We start from the raw sequence: 17,179 nt of genomic DNA on the forward strand, positions 1-17,179 counted from the left end.
TTTCTTTTTTAAAATTTATTTATTGATTTTTAGAGAGAGGAAAAAAAGGGGGAGGGGATGAGAGAAAGAGGGAGAGGAAGGAAGGAAGACAAATACCGATTTGTTGTTCCACTTATTTATGCATTCATAAATATATGGGCCCTGACTGGAGATCAAACCCATAATCTTGGTGTCTTGGGATGACTCTCTTACCAGTAGCTACTTAGGGCTAAAAGCCTTAATTTTTTTTACAATTATTTCCTTAGAATGTAAGGAAATTAATTTTTTTTACAATTATTTCCTTAGTGCTTAGAATGGTACCTGGCACATTTGTGTGTATGGGGAGGGGTGGTGGGAATATATTTGTGTGTGTATGTGTGTGTATATATGTATAGAATATATATTCATATCCTGTTAATATTTATTGAATGAGTGATAAAACATTTTTAGAGTATGGTTAAATTTACTTCTTAAAATGAGAACTATATTTACTATACATATTTATAAACAACAAGCAATTAAGAATATACAGTAGATTCTGATGTCAGTCAACAAGTTTCTTCTTTGTAAGGAGTGATGATAATTTGTAGCCAGGGGAATAATTCTGGTGTGAATATTCTTCCAGAAACTGGGAATCCCTTTATATATGTGTCTTACACTTCTTCACTCTCCCCTAGAATGTCTGTTACTTGCTTTAGGGCCCTTAATTTCAATCTAAGGTAGTCCTGAATCTTTGAATCTGTACTTGCTTTCATTACAGTTCTTTAAGTAACTGCTGTGATCTGAGTTTTTGTGTTCCCCCCAAATTGTATGAAATCCCATTCCTCAAGCTAATGGTATTAAGGTAGGGCCATTGGGAAATGATGAGGTCATGATTGGGATTAGTGCCCATATAGAGGAGGCCCAGGGAGCTCCGTGTCCCTGCTAGTATCTGAAGACACAGCAAGAAGTCAGCAGTTAGCGACCTGGAAGAAGACTTTCATCAGAACCTGACCATGCTTGTATCCTGATCTTGAACTTCCAGCCTCCAGAAGTGTAGAAATAAATTTCTTTTCTTTATAAGTCACCTAGTCTGTGGTATTTTGTTATAGGCAACCCAAATGGACTAAGACAGTAGCCTTACTGCTAATGATGCCAAATGCTACCTGCACGGTTTTTAGGTTAATGGAAATGACAGCGTTATATTGCACTTCTCCAGTTGTCAACATGAGCCACTTTCTGACATGAACAGTGCTCTCTGACTGTTGAGGTGATGGGTGGTTGTTTTTAAACTCCTTTTGTGGGAAGAGTCACTTCCTGCTTGCATATTCTGTGTAATATCATTAAATATCCCTATGAAACAGTAGCTCGGGGGCATCACTCTTTAATCATTTCATTATCAGTGTTTTCTGAGATGTGGTGTTATCTTTGAGTTTCTCTGTAGTTTGCCGGTTGAATTGCTGTTGAATGTAATTCATAGCTCTTAAAATTCTAATTTTGATAAAGTTACATGACATCATATTTTAAGTCTAAACATCTTTAAAATCTACTTTAAATGAGGCTTTTATATCATAACCGAAACTTGATAGGTTTTGAAATTAATGTCTGTTGATATCATTGAAATCGTCAGAATAGTATTTATGTCAAACTAGTAAATTTATTTCCTTCTCTTTTACATGTGTCTTGCAGTAACTTGTCCATGTTTAAGAGCTGTCAAATGCTCTTTGAGCTTTTTGTTATATCAGTAGTGTTTGTATTTACACCTTTGGCAGGAAGCCATTCAAATTTGGAGACAGGCTGCACATGTTCTGTAGTCCTTTTGTGTGACACTGTCTACATTATCTTTGGAAGCTGAAGAGATGACATCTATGAGCTGTTGGAATCCAGTTGCTTAAGGATAAACTGGATTTGACTTCATTAGTGCACAAATGATAGGTTTGTGTAGAGTTATTATAACATTAATCAATTTGATGGATTGGAAATATGACAGCACTGAAGCAGTGTGTAATATTGGTGCCTATTATTCTATAAATTATGTCTTCACCTACATTCACATGCCAGAGGAGTCATGTTGTACATTAAGGATGCAGAACTTAAACACCACCACCACCACCACAGGGCACCTCTTTTCATGGCTTCTCTCTTGTCCTCTTAGATTAGATCATCAGGATGTGGACTTTGGAATTAGACTTATTTACTAGGCCATAGCACTTTCATACTGTGACATGCCCTGGATTGAATGGAATAATAGATAGCTCATCTGCTACCACGATGACCTATCATCTGACTTGAGAGCATACTGCAGGTAAAAATGTAGAGTCTTTAAGAGGTCTAGGGATGTACATACCCCTAGAATTTATTTGCCAGTAGTCACTTCTCTAAAAATTATAATGGGTTAGTAGTGAAAATAGTGATTTTTTTGTTATTGTATTGGTTGATAAAGGTTAAATATCATAGGTACCTTAAAGATAATTAAATGAGAAGCAGATATGTGTTTTTGGGGTTGTGGGTGTTGCTTTACCATGTGTGCATTTCTAATACTAATTTATTTATTTACAAATTATGAAGTTTCTTTTAAGGCTTTCAAAAGTCCAGGCATATAGATCCCCACTGTCTTTTCTTACTGGTTCTCCAACATAAATACTGTTAGGGATGGAGAAAGTTTCTTTGAAAAATTTAAAAACACTTGTTTGGATTAAAAAAAACACACAAAACCTCTCTATTCCACTGAAGACTGAAACTTAAGAGGCAAATTCTTTGCACCTGGTAAAAGAGACACTAACTATTTGCTTGGGAAAGTAGGTAAAGGACTAAGTGGGCTGAAGACTTTCAATAACATTAATTGGATAGAAACTGTTATGTGGCACTCTGTACTTGCCTTATTTCTAGATGTTCTTTATGTCTGTAGGGTAAAGAATATATTTCTTCTTCATAGAAGTGATAAAAACTTTCATGGTCTTTTCCTAAGGAATAAGAAGTCATTCTAATTTTGAAGAATGAATTAAGGCAGGTCACTGAGAGTACTTTAGAGTAACTTACTACTTTGGTGTGGAAATGATGTAGTAGTTTTTTATTGTGAAAGAATACATTTTTGAAAGGTGGGTAGTTTTACTTTGGAACTCTTATAAAAAAGATATTAGCTTTAAATGATACTTAGACCAAAAATTTTAAATCTTGCTTAATTTTAATTTCATATTTTGGTATACATTATTATAAATGCCATATTCATTTTGGAGCAATTGAAAAGCCAAGTCTTTAATAAATAATCTCAGGAACATAGGAATTTTTCACATTCTAGGAACTTACTGCCTGAAAAGGGAGAGAAGATATTGACGTAATAATAGAGTAGAAAGTAATATATGCTCTAATAAGACAAGTACAAACTGCTATGGACAGTACAGATCAAGGATAAATAAGGTTTCTTTAGTTACAAAAGCCTTCTTGATGGAGTTAGCATCTTAACTTGGTCTTGAGACAGGTATAGGGTTTAAGTTTGTGCTGCTGAAGGGGTATTCTGTACAGAGGGGAACTGTTTGAGCAAAGTCACGAATGTGAGAAAGTTTGTAATGTGTGGGGGATATTTCAGATATTCTCGTAGGATATGAGGGTCCTGTTGTAGGTAGATAAGGTAGGCAGATATCCCTGCTTCTTTCCATTAATTTCTGTGTGTTCTTTCCAAGCTTTTTCTGTGGTCAAAGAAGAATTTCACTGAAACAGGAGGAGTCTGTTTAAGGGTACATGAATGGCTGGGTTCCCTGCTAGAATTTCAGAAAAGTAGTTAGTGTTTTCCAAAGTGGGGTGGGGCATATATATCTTGGGTTATACAAGACAATCCTTTAAAGTAGAGGGATAAAAATATTGGAACTTGGATTTCAATTATTTTAACTCTACTTTCTTTTTTAGTGTATGTTTTATAATGTATGTGATTTATTAGCTCAGGAATACCAACCATATATTTTCTAAATCTATTGGGACCTGCATGCGCCAATATTTTATTGATGGAAACACAAAATTTAAAAAGTGTTGATCCCTGGGTTAGTTGCAGAATGTGGAAAGGGGATTAGTGAGGTTATCAGATGGTCGAGGACCTTATATTAGCTTTAGGAGTGTTGCAACGGCAATATCTCATGAAAAGTATATATTTGATATAAAATACAGAAACAGATTGCCATTGTTAGGGTCAGTGCATAAGGAAGTTTATAGAATTACATTATGCCAACTATTTCAGGCAGCTGTTTAATATTCTTACAGTTCTGATGTTGGTTGTAGTATTGAAGTTCTCTGGGTAAAGTTTTCTTTTTTTGGAGCATGTTGTGTAGTTTCCCTATTTCCAGGCTACATTCTTAGCCTAAATGGTACAGAATGATAGTAATAATGATAGTGGTAATAATAAAAAGAAACATTTGTTCAGCCAACATCTGTTGATTGATTGCCTGCTAGATGCTGGGTTCTAGGGATGAAGTGGTAACAAAAGTCAGATATGAACACTGGATTTATGGTGCTTTTATGTTCTACTGCGGGAGATAAACAACCAAATAGTCCTCACTTCCATGTCAAATTTCTGACTGCGATAAGTGGTACAACTGAGTATGCATGCTACTCAAGCTTGTAAAGAGAGTATTGGAACTATAGAGGGAGGTCAAAGAAGGCCTCCCTGAGGACAGAATCGGCTGTAGGGCCCAGTGCAAAATGAAAACAAGAAGCCCCTGGTTCAAACAAATTTCAGGACTGGGGCAGCAGAACATAAAACCAAGAGTGGAGCCTTTCTAAGTGCAGGCCTTGTGCAGCTGCTCAGGTTGCCTGTCCATGAAATTGGCCCAGCCAGAGGAAATGATGCTTGAGCAGAGATGTGAGGACACAGTTGGATGGGAAGATTGCTCCAGGGCAGAGGAAACAGCACAAATGAATCTCTAGGGCAGGAAGGAACAGGGTGCGAGCAGGAATTAGATGAAGGCCAATGTGGCTGGAGTACAGAGAGGGTGAGGTGGGGGTGTGATGAGGCCGGAGAGATAGAGAAGGTGATGTGTAGGGCCAAGATGATGATTCTGACCTTTATTCCAAGAGCCACACTCACTATTGTGGGGCTCTTTATTCTAAGAGCCATACAAACTTTAAGTATAAAGTTTACTTTTGATGTGTTAATAATATCAGTAACTTGCATCTTGACAGCATTAGTCCACATTTTCTCAATCCACATTTCCTACCAGCCTTCTTTTCAGAAACTTTGAGCTTCACCTTCTGTTTATTCTAAAGCCAGCCCTTTCCTAAGGCAGGCTTAAAAAGGCATTTCATATCAGAGAGTGCTTTTGATGGTAGAAATTGAGAACAGGATGGGTGAGTTATGAAATTTTATTCAATATTGAATGATAGTGGTCCAAAACATTTTAGGTTCAATAAAGTAAAACTCATATGTGATGAAAATGTTTTATTGTTTTTTAAAAAAGATTTTTCTTTTTGAATACTACAGATTTTTAAGGTCTGTTGTTAGCACTATAAGTTCTTAATCTCTCTCTCACATGGTCAGAACCAAGGGGAGGGTATTGACTTGCCTAACCTTGGGAAAGAGAAGTAAGGAAGTATTTTTGTACTTTGTCTTTCCCATTATAGGCTTTCTCAGTAAAAAGGCTTTAATTTAATATTACGTAAGCCAGGAAATAGGCTTTGTACTTTATGTGTGGATAATAATGCTCACAATTCCTGGACTGATTTACGAAGGCAGTTGAAGAGCTCATTTCCTAGATAGAAACTTGCATGGTTGATTTGGAGATCCACACACACAACTTAGGGTTTTCACTTTGGCCTCTCTGTTGAATACCATGCTAGCCATTTCTTGTCCCATGTCATGTTTAAAATGTAATTATTTGAGCTGGTTTATGTAGATGACACATTTAAACCAGTGATACTTGTATACTCTGAGCTGCTCATGGGTGAGAAAGGCTGGTCATCATTCCCCACCTCCTTTACCATTTCTTGCCTCCTGGTCTATGGATGCACTGGAATTTCAGGCTGTTACAATAACATGATTGTATAGGTTTCTATCAGTGTTCTTGCCTTCTCTTTTTAAATGGTAGGTTCTATTTGTGAAGAGAACATCAGATGTTTTGCAGTTAACTTTCTGAGAATTTATTTTCAGTAATAATTTCTGAGTTGGAACATAGTTTGCATCTTTAATCAAGAAAAGCAGCTCTGGCTGGTGTGGATCAGTGGATTGAGTGCTGGCTTGCGAACCAAAGGGTCATTGGTTTGATTCTCAGTCAGGGCACATGCGTGGGTTGCAGGCCAGGTCCCCAATAGGGGATGCGTAAGAGGCAACCACACATTGATGTTTCTCTCCCTCTCTTTCTCCCTCTCTTCCCCTCTCTCTAAAAATAAAAGAATAAAATCTTAAAAAAAATAGAAAAGAAAACATATCACTTTCACCCCCATTTTTAGCTTTAGGTTCTTAATAACAGAGCTTTTAGTATTTGTAGGCAACTTCTTTACTCTTATAGTCAGGTAATATGTCACAAGATTTCTTTTACATTCACACAGGTCTGATGTAACAGACCTGGAGAAGCCATGGGGTGATGATAAATTCACTTTTTAAAAAAATTTTATTTATTTTTTAGAGAGGGTGGAGGGAAGGAGAAGGAGTGGGAGAGAAACATTGATTGGCTACCTCTTGTCTGTTCCCAATACCTTGCCCACACCCCAGGCATGTGCTGTGACTGGGAATTGAACCAGTGACCTTTCAGTTAGCAGGCCGGCACTCAACCCTCTGAGCCACACCAGCCAGAGTGATAAATGAACTTTTAACTGGAATTACTAAACACATAAATTACTGTCTATATGAGGAGTAGTGAGGTAGTTTTTGATTTATCATAGAACATAAACTATATTCAGCATGCATTTAATGTGAAGGATACATTATTCCATTGTTTAAAAAATTTTTAATCTATGTCTAGTATGTATACAAAACAGCTAACAAGCAGTTAAAATTACCAGAATATTTAATTTGAACACCTCATTTCTTTAATGTAGTTGATAATTTAAAGTTCAGTAAAATTTTGGTTAGCCAGAATATTTAGGGAATAGAATGGTAGGTTTAACTAAAATATCCCTTTTCTTTCTTTCCATGCACAATTTATGAACACCAACTGTATGCCCAGCATGGTACAGTGGAGCATACACAAGATGCATACGACATATATATCCTCAAGGAAATTAATTTTAATATCTTTGCAATTTTTGCAAATTTTATTTCAGTGCTTTATTGCTTTAATAATATTGGCATAACGCATATAATTGAATCTTTGATTATGTAGGAGCTGATAACGAATGAACCTCGTCGTATTGTTTCTCATACAGGTGTAAACAGTGTAGGTGTGAAGACCATACAATTTACCTGAAAAGGTTATTTTTGAGTAATTTGCTGATGTCAAATTATTTTGAGTAATTTGTTTTCCTGACTTTTATAAAACTGTGTTACACAGGTTAATTTAGTTCTTACTAAAATTTTACTTTGTTAAAAAGTTTACAGTAACATAACGCATACTTTGTTTCACAGCTTTTTTTCTATGTGAGTTGAAACTCAGCAGCTTTTACATATATGTATAATATTGTGGCTAACAGCATACAGAACTATGTATGGTTCATTATTCGCTAGATGATTTCATGGTATGACTCAAGTATGAGTTTAATTTTGTATAGTTTAAACAAAAGCAAAAATAGCATTTATAGTTTATAATACTACTGTATGTTTTCCTTTTCATTCTAAAGTATAAGTAAGAGGAAATTAAGGGGTCCCCTTATCTCTGGGACTGTTTTAGTGCATCTTAAGTGATCATAAGGAAAAAAACACTTCACATACATATTTTTTTTAATCCTCACCCAGGGACATTTTTTGATTGCTTTTAGAAGGAGAGAGGAAGGGAGAGAGAGAAATGATGTGAGAGAGGAACATCGATTGGTTGCCTCCCGTGTGTGCCCCGACTAGGACTGTAGTACTCGCCCCGACTGCAGTCACACCCTACATGCATACACTGACTGAGAATCAAACCCACAACCGTTCAGTTACAGGATGACACTCCAGCCGACTGAGCCACATCAGCCAGGGCACATACATAAATTTCTTTTAAACATCAGCTACAGTTAAATATTAAAAAATAATTTGTTGCTATGTCGCAGGAACTACATTAGTTAAAACACTAAGAAAATACTAATTATTAATCAGATTTCATATGTTTAATTTCCTTTTTTCCTGAGAGTAAATGTAGTTACTGTGTTAGAATTGGTTATTCTGATGTTTTATGGCTTTTACAAAGAAGAGTTCAACAAATGATATCCTGTATAATCTATTAGTGGAGACATTGCTTCTTAAGTGCAGTTGATTAGACAAAATTTAAATCTAGTGCTTTTTTTAAGCACTGGTAGGTTGCTAATACTCTCTTTGTAGCCAGCTAGAGTCTTCTGTAGATGAACGGTTAAGGGTCAAGGTCAAGCCTAGCTTTAGGCCTAAAATTAGCTTTGCCAGTTTTATTTGAGATTGTAGGTACTTACTATTTCATCATGCTTCTGTCATTTGCTGTAATTTGCTGATGTCAGCTTGTTTTTGTTTTGTGGGGGGTTGGGTGGTGGGGAATGAAATGTTCTAGAATACAACAGGATTCCTCTGTATGTTTAAATGCTACTAGTTTATAAGGCACCGTGCACAGCCCCATACAGACATATTTGATTCATTCATGCAGTGTTGTCTGCTTGAAAATTTATTTCGTTAAACATTGACAGTTCAGTATTTCTTATGTGTATAAATAATATTTTGGGTATGTCTGTACTTGTAGGAAGCTAAATGAATAGTAGCATATAGGCTGTTTTATTTTTTCAAATCTCATTTTGATTGGGTAAGATGTCTTCCACCTCCTCCCCATAAAAATAAAAAATTACCACCAAACAATAAACCAAACATTCATTTAAAACATTATCAAACCTACTTATACAGGTTACCATAGAACCTAAGGTAGTGTGACTAGCTGCCATAGTTAAGGTAACCTTGGCAATTGGCTTTAAGTGCTGTAGGCCAATGTATGTGCTTATTAATTTGGTAAGTTATTTGTGTGTTTTTATCCTATGTGCCTAATTATCACTATCTTGTTTCCACAGCTGCAGAACCTTGGCCTGAAAATGCTACATTATATCAGCAACTGAAAGGTAGGAACTTGTTCATTATTAAAAATGGCTTTGCATGAAAATATCTTTATTACCAAAAAAATTCCCTCAATAATATAATTTACTGCATGAAGAACATAAAACATAAAGAAAAGGAGATTCCCTTGTGTAATTTGTCTAGGAGATTTTGCCTAAACTTGTATCTGCCAATGTAAACCAACTATTCATGGCTTATAAGGTCCTTAGTTTATTATTGACTCATTACATTGGCTGCTGCAGGCAGTGTAAAATGATGTGGTTGCAGGAGCGGTTGGCAGATTTACTGTACCAACAGCTGACACAGCAGATTTTTCAAGTCCTGTGGTAAAGTGGGCTCTCAGTAAAAAGGAACTGTTAAAATGTATAGGCTAGGATGGTTCAGGCTCCCTTTAGCAGCTCTTCATATATCATCAGATCACATTATGGACCCCATTTGGGGCTCAGCAGCCTGCTACAATTGTCAGAAGACTGCAAAGTAATGAAGACTAATAGGCACCAGCCCTAGTCTTCTAAGCATGGAATTTTTATTGCAGCGAAGTTGTCATCTTTCTTTTGTGTGACAGACCTAGACACACTGTGCAATAGTAAGTACAAGCTGGTTTTGTGTGGTCCTGAATGACTTTACTTTTAAATAGGGAGGTTTGAGTATATACAAATAGTACTTAGTTTTAAGATATGCTTAATTTTGATGAAAGGAAGAGGACTATATCTTAAAAACTTGAAAAATGAATTTGTTTTTAAATAAGCAATTTTAATTACATATTGCTGATAAAATGTGATAAAATACCAGTTTTAGAGGAAGTAGTCTTATTTTATTGTTATTTACATACAGTGATAATATAATCAAAATTATAATTTCACAATAACATTGATATAGAACTTCATAATTCTGTTAGTGAAAGGCTATATATCTCTTTAAAAATAGTAATATTTTTAAAAGTGAAAATATATCTTGTTTAGCAATCACACTTTTGACTCCAACCTTTTATTGTGTTTCTGCAGGGGAGCAAATTTTGCTTTCTGACAATGCAGCTTCTCTTGCTGTGCAGGTAAATATATAAATAATGTCGTGTTTTTTTCACTTTGAGTTGCGGTTTTTTCCCCCCAGACTATCTGATATGGTCTGTATAGAATTTTTCTGTGATTTACAATTACCAATATAACATCTCTTCTCTGAAGGGTAATTTTATTATGTAATATTATTCTGTTAATTATTGTCAGTATGTAATATAAACATAAAAATCTTCATTCTTTTTGTAAAAAAGTCACTTCTCTTTCTTAGTAGTTTTGCTTTGGGCTAGGTATGGTGGTATTGATTTTGCAGGGCGGGCAGTGATATGTTCATTTACGGGCAGAGAATTATTTTCTAACTTATTTGTAAAGATTTATTCACCACATATTTTAAAGCATCATTTTCTCATTGTACTCATTCTAGCATTAATCCACTTGGTAATCTTGAAGCAGACATATTCTTCTGGAGTCATTTTTTTAAACTTATTGATTATATTAGTGTCTATTATCCCCAAACCACTTATTGAATACAATAGCTCTTTAAGTTGTATATCACAGTTGTGTAATACAAAGAAGATCAGTGGCCCTGTAAACTTTAAGCTGCACTACAGGAAGACTAGGATACTTGGGGATTGTTTGCTTTTTTTTAAAAAAAAAGAGAAATGTTTATGTAGATTATAGAATTATAATTATTCAAATATTTTAACTTAGCTGCTTTTTCTTTAGTTAGCTTACATATATTGAATCAAAAAGAGGATTTTTTTTTTTTTTTGTCTAGCATCTAAAAGATAAAAGAGAACTGTAAGATGTGATATTTATATTGGAGATGAGACTATGAGTATCTTGAGGACAGAAAGGGAAGAGAAGGAACTGTGAACTTTTCCTGTGTTCTGGACAAGATGCTAGGTGCTTAGTTATTCCATTGTATTTCTTATTCAACTTAATAATCTCTGCGCTTAATAACTATGTCTTATACATAACATATCAGTCAGTACATTTGTGTTCTGTTTAAGGCAGGGAAAGAAACAGATGGTAAGAAGTGTGTTGGACAATAATTTATTCATTTGAGTCTGAGTATCTTTAAGGTTTTTTAAAGAAGATTTATATCTTTTTACCAGTAATATAAATTATATTTATTTAATTTATTTACCTTTATCATTAGGTACTAGTATTATAACTAGAGTATTTTCATATATTAACTTTTGAGAAGCAGAAATTTTAGTTGGTTATAGGAAATAAATATGGACTTTATTTTTTTTCATTTAAAAACTATTTATTTTTGGTGAAGGAGCTGGAATTTAAGTTTAGCTTTCAAATACTAGTGATATAGTGCCTCGAATATATAATGTAGTCAGTAAATGTTGAATGAAGGGTTTATAAGTGTGGTAAAAGCAGTCTTGCCTGATAATTGATAGCACCAATAAATTATTTGCTGTGTATAAACTAGTATTTTCAATCCTTCTAGCTTTGAAAAGGTGGCTCAGGGCACAGTGAATATTTCAGTTGCAGCACTGATTCTGAACCCTTTTTTAATCGCTGCTTCTGGGAGAACTCTTTCAGGATCTGATGGAACACATCCCAGTGCACACATACAAATAAAAACATAGCCAGACTGTTCTGCATATGGTTTCAGTTAGTTTACTGATCTCTCTGCTGAAGCTGTCTGGGAATCCCCTACGAAGAGCTCTTGAAACTAAAGAATAGTGGTTTAGGAAGCACTGAAATAATTTTCACAAAGTAGGAAGGTATCTTGGGTAGTAATAGACCAGTGGTTCTTAAAGGGAGATTTCTACCTCACAGGATATTGGACCGTGTTTGGACATTTTGTGTTGTCAAAGTTGTTTGGGGGGGGTGTGCTATTGGCATCTACTGGGTAGAGGCCAGGAATGCTGTTAAACAGCTTACAATGCGTAGGACAGTCCCTCCAAATTAAGAATTACCCAGCCCCAAATGTAAATACAGTGAGTGTTGAAAAGTCCTGGAATAGATTTTTTTTATTAACAAGCTAAAATATTGGTATATTACTGATAAAAAAATTAATGCTTTAAATAATCTGTGGAAGGGAAAAAGAAATCTGTGTGTGTACTCTACTTAGCAACTCTATTTTTATGGTTCCTGTTAATTTGCTTTCTCACCATGGCTTCTCAAATGATAGTTGCAATTAAAAATAAAACCAGAAAAAAAAGAACCTTTCAAAATGCAGAATTTTGCTTAACCATTTTCAATTTTTTGTTATCCTACATATGTCACTTAGATGATAAATTAACCAGCATATATTAAAAATTCTTGGTTTTTCTCAATATTCTTTGGCTTGACAGCTGATAGTAGCCATGACTATAAATGTGACTTTTCCAGATATCTGATGTAAACTTTATGGAACAATTTTCATCTATATAGTGGACCAGTATCTGTTTAGAAGAATCAGTTAAATGTATAAAATTGATCAAAACAATGTGACAGGTATCCATAAATTGGATATTTTCTAGAAGATACCAGATATCAAACATCAGAATTTTAATAGTCTGCTAGTTAAGCCATCAGGAAATTTAAATTTTGCTTACCACATAGACTTGGCATTTATTATACCCCTGAAACTAAGTGGTTAGATCTTTTTTTGATTAAAGGGACCTTTATGATTTCAGTTTAAAAGAAAATAAATATTTTTCTCATGGCTGTATTTCCTCTTTACATTTGCTTTCCTTTCTTCATCCACAAAGTACTGGTATTACCTCAAGTGTTTGCCTGGTAAAATAATCTTGCGTGTTGAGTATAGTGAAGTATTAGTGTAGTGTGTGTTCCTCTGATTTTCATAATATATTATGTGTATGTATATACCTGTGTATGTATATATACACACACACACATATAGCTAACTAGATATACATACAGGGTCTGTCCAGAAGGTATCCATCCATGTAATATGAAAAATAGAGACGTTTATTGAAAAAGATACAATATATAAGAAACATTGTACGTAGGACAAGGATGCCTCAGTCCCCTTCAAAGCAGGCACCTTGGGACCTCACACAGTTCTCCCAGTCGCCATCAGCTGCCCCGTTGTGTTTTCCTGAATCTTACTGATGGTCTGAAATCCCTTCCCTTACAAAGGTGATTTTAGTTCAGGGAAAAGTCAGTAGTCACAGGGTGACAAATATGGGCTATAGGGGAGCTGAGTCACCTGGGCGATTTGATGTTTGGCCAAAAAACTCTGCAGGAGACCTGATGCACAAGTGGGTAAATTGTTGTGATGAAGCTGCCAATCACCAGTTGTCCTTAGCTGTGGCCTTCTGCATCATCCAGATAGTTTAAAATTTTATAGTAGCCCCATTAACAGAAGTAAAAGAAACAGGTGCAATTAATTTTAATAATATATTTTATTTAACCCAGTTGTATCCAAATGTTACACATGTATCATTTTTACATGTAATTAATACAAAATTTGTTAATGGGATGTTTTACTTTTTTTTATATCAAGTTCAACATCTGATGTGGATTTTACACTTAGAGAACGTTGCAATTTGTGCTATTCAAGTGCTCAATAGCTACATATAGCTGGTGGCTCTTGTATTGATAACATATGTCTAGAAATACAATATGAACAAACACATGTGAACTCTACAAGCTTTCTGCAAAAAAAAAAGTTTTATTTGACTTTCTTCGAATACTGTCTTTTATAGCAGATTCCACAAATGAAATGGGCAGTTGGTTTCTGGTCCAAACGCAGCAAACCTGGAGCAGTACTTTGTTTCATGTTTCCTCCTCTGTTAGATGTGATAGATGATGGAGACATGATAGAAGCTGTCCTCTTGGGTGTTCTCAGGACGTCGTGAAGGTGTTAATGTATATAAAGCACTTAGAAAAGGTACCTGGCATATTGTAAAAATGCACTGCATGTTGCTTGTTACTTACTTCTCTCCTGATTCTTTGACAGAAGTACACGTGATCAATGTCAGCAGGAGGAATGGAAGCGTGCAGGCTTTATAATGCTTAAAAACACTGGAGTAATTAGAATGTTAGGACACATTTGAATTTATGCGAACATTAATAATATTTATAATCATGCTTTCATTCCATACCCTAAAAATGTTAATATTGAATTCTGTAAGTCAAACAAAATATTATTTTAATGATACTGAATAAGATTTGTTTTAAAACTGCATATTTATTGAATGCTTCTATGGCAAAAGGCATTCTACTAAGAGCTTTTATGTAAAGTATCTCATTTAGTCCTTAGCATAACACTGCAGAATGGTAACCTCATTTTAAAGATGTGGAAACTGAAGCTGAGAAAAGTTCTACTCAAGGCCATAGAGCCAAGAAATTGTAGAGATAAACAGATGACATTGTTGGTGAGTGCCTGCCATTTGCCCATCACTGTGCTGAGCACTTAATCCTTATTAACTCATTTAGTCCTTATAACAACTGTATGAGGTAGGTGCTATTATAATTCCCATTATGCAGATCACGTTAGTAAGAACAGTAATAATAATGTAGCTAGAATACACACAGCACTTACTCTCGGTGCCAGGTCTTGTTATATGTACTTTAGGTATCATAGCTAATCCTCACACACAGCAACCCTATCAGGTCGGTAGTATTATTATTCCAATTTTACAGATTAGGAAGCTGAGGCAGAGAGGTTAAGCAGTTGGCCCAAAGTTTTATAAGTAGCACTGGGAGACCTAGAATGCAGACCCAGAGAGTCTAAGTCGAAAATCCACACTCAGGACACTTGGCTGCATATCAGTTCAGTCCTTTGATACAGATCTTTGAATTTTTATCCAAAAATAAGTGAGTATTTAATTCAAAAATTATTTCTGACATTTCCTAGCAAATTATATCTTATAATTTATAGATTACATTACGATGTGAAAGATAAACATGCCTCAGTTTTTGGATTTTTGAAATGTGGATAAACGCAGTCTTACCTATCTTACGAGTTACTGTGAAGTTCAAGTTTGGTTATAAATGGAAAATTCTTTTGAAAAAAGTAAAAGCAAGAGAAGCACAAGATGATGTTAAATGCTCAATTAGTGCCTATTTTTACATATATATATATATATATATATATATATATATATATATATACACACACACACACACACACACACACATATTTTTAATGTCTTTTTAAAAAAATAATTTATTTTTAGAGAGAGGGGAAGGGAGGGAGAAAGAGAGGGAGAGAAACATCAATGTGTGGTTGCCTCTTGTGCACCCCCAACTGGGGACCTGGCTCTCAACCCAGGCACGTGCCCTGACTGGGAATTGAACTGGCAACCCTTTGGTTTTCAGGCCAGCACTCAATCCACTGAGCCACACCAGCCAGGGCTTAATGTCTTTATATAATCAAATGTTACTTTCTAGTCAGTTTTAGAGAGGATTTTATTTAGTATATATGAAGCTAATTTAATTTAAAAAGAATCCTATTTTAGGGTTCTTTTTTGGTATGGATTAATCTAAATATTGTAAAAGTTTGAATTTATTTTTAGAGTATTTCACGCTGATGATTATTATGAGAATGTTGCATGAAAGAGTAATCTTAGTTTTTCCTTCCTCAGTTTTTACTTCAAGTAAGAATAACAGTTAAGCTCAGATTAAGGGAAATATTCCTATTTCATTTTATATTCTCATTTTTCCCTTCTCTTTGTGAATACTTTATGTTTAAAAATGAAAGGGAAGACAACCGAAAACAAGAACACTATTCTTTCTGTTGAGCATGTTGTATCATTACAGAGAGTCAGCATTTTTATAGGCTCCATTAATGCTGGGCCATGAACACTAATACGTCAGATCTGCTGATACTTAGCTGACCCTTGCTTTTCCCTTTTAGCAAATGATGCTTTTTAGGTGGACGTATTAATTAGTGGTTAAATAGTGATATCCTAGTATAGTGATTGGGGAAGAACAGAGGGAGGAGTATTTCCTCCTGACTACATGGTGGTGGTTGCTTTGGAGAAACATCTGTGATTGTGAAAATGCTTTGTGGCAGATGGCCACAGTGGACAGCTTATCTACAAAATTTTGGAGGAAACAATTTTGAATTTTCAATTTGGTTGGATACCTTTTTTCTTTAAACAGGTTGTTTATGGTTGTATGCATTTTTTTGTCTCAGTTTAATGTAAACCTAATGTAAATACAAGTAGGGTGATAACAGTGGATCTATTTTAATATAGAATTAATAGAATACTATTTGATGGAAAATACTTTAAAATTGATATCTTTTAAAAAATTTCATAAAGTGTAAAATTTTAATTTTTTAACATTTGTTCATCCCTCTCACTTTGTTCATGCTCTGCAAAATGGGCTCTGTATTCACTTTCTGGATTAGGAGAGGGAAAGGAAAGCTAAGGGGTAGAGAGAATTTAGTGAACATTTATTACATAAGGGGATTTGTAAAATACTTTTCGGTGTACTGAAATGAGCAAAATGGAAGCTGCAGATGTTTCCTTGATATCACTGAGTTTAATTTTTTTTAGATTGAATATCTTATCCTCCTCACCTTTTATATACCAGAAATATAAAAGCATTTTTGTGATTTATGCTTATAAAAAATATGTGGAATGATTTAAATATGTAAAATGTTAATTTCAAATAATACAGCAAATTAAAAGAATGCTCATTAATACTAATCTGTCAACACATAAATGTATGGTTATATAAAATATATAAATTAGTTTTACTGGATTTGTGAAAATGAAGAATATTCAAAAGAGAATTAGGTGGCTATTAGAATTGTTATTTTTAGTAATTAGTGAAATAATGGAAATTGGTTATATAGGGTAATGGTTTGCTAATATAAATATCTATTTAACTTAGCAAAAACTCATATTCTTATAGTTCTGAGAGTTTGCAAGTTACCATAGAATATCAGTTGTATACTTTTCTGCTTAAAAAGTAAATATCAAGCAGGATTTTAAAATCTCTTGCTGTTATATGGAGCAATAAAGACATAGCAGTTAAGATGAAAAAAATGACAGTCTGTTTTTTCAACAGAAAAAGGCTAGAATTCTTCATTATTAGATAT

The 17,179-nt window shown here is 34.5% G+C and overlaps 1 protein-coding gene across 2 annotated transcripts in view; it reads left to right on the forward strand.

Moving 5' to 3' along the window:
* Window positions 1-17,179, forward strand: part of MTX2 (metaxin 2) — a 60,873-nt gene that overhangs the window by 17,196 nt on the left and 26,498 nt on the right. The window contains exons 2-3 of one of the 2 annotated variants that reach the window (XM_024561472.4): window positions 9,097-9,144; window positions 10,144-10,190. In XM_024561472.4, coding sequence (XP_024417240.1) covers window positions 9,097-9,144; window positions 10,144-10,190 — 95 coding nt within the window. The remainder of the gene's footprint in view (window positions 1-9,096; window positions 9,145-10,143; window positions 10,191-17,179) is intronic. The other variant, XM_045196268.2, reaches the window with a different exon arrangement.

The sequence above is a fragment of the Desmodus rotundus genome, chromosome 2, assembly GCF_022682495.2.
Source record: "Desmodus rotundus isolate HL8 chromosome 2, HLdesRot8A.1, whole genome shotgun sequence".
NCBI classification, from domain to species: Eukaryota; Metazoa; Chordata; class Mammalia; order Chiroptera; family Phyllostomidae; genus Desmodus; species Desmodus rotundus.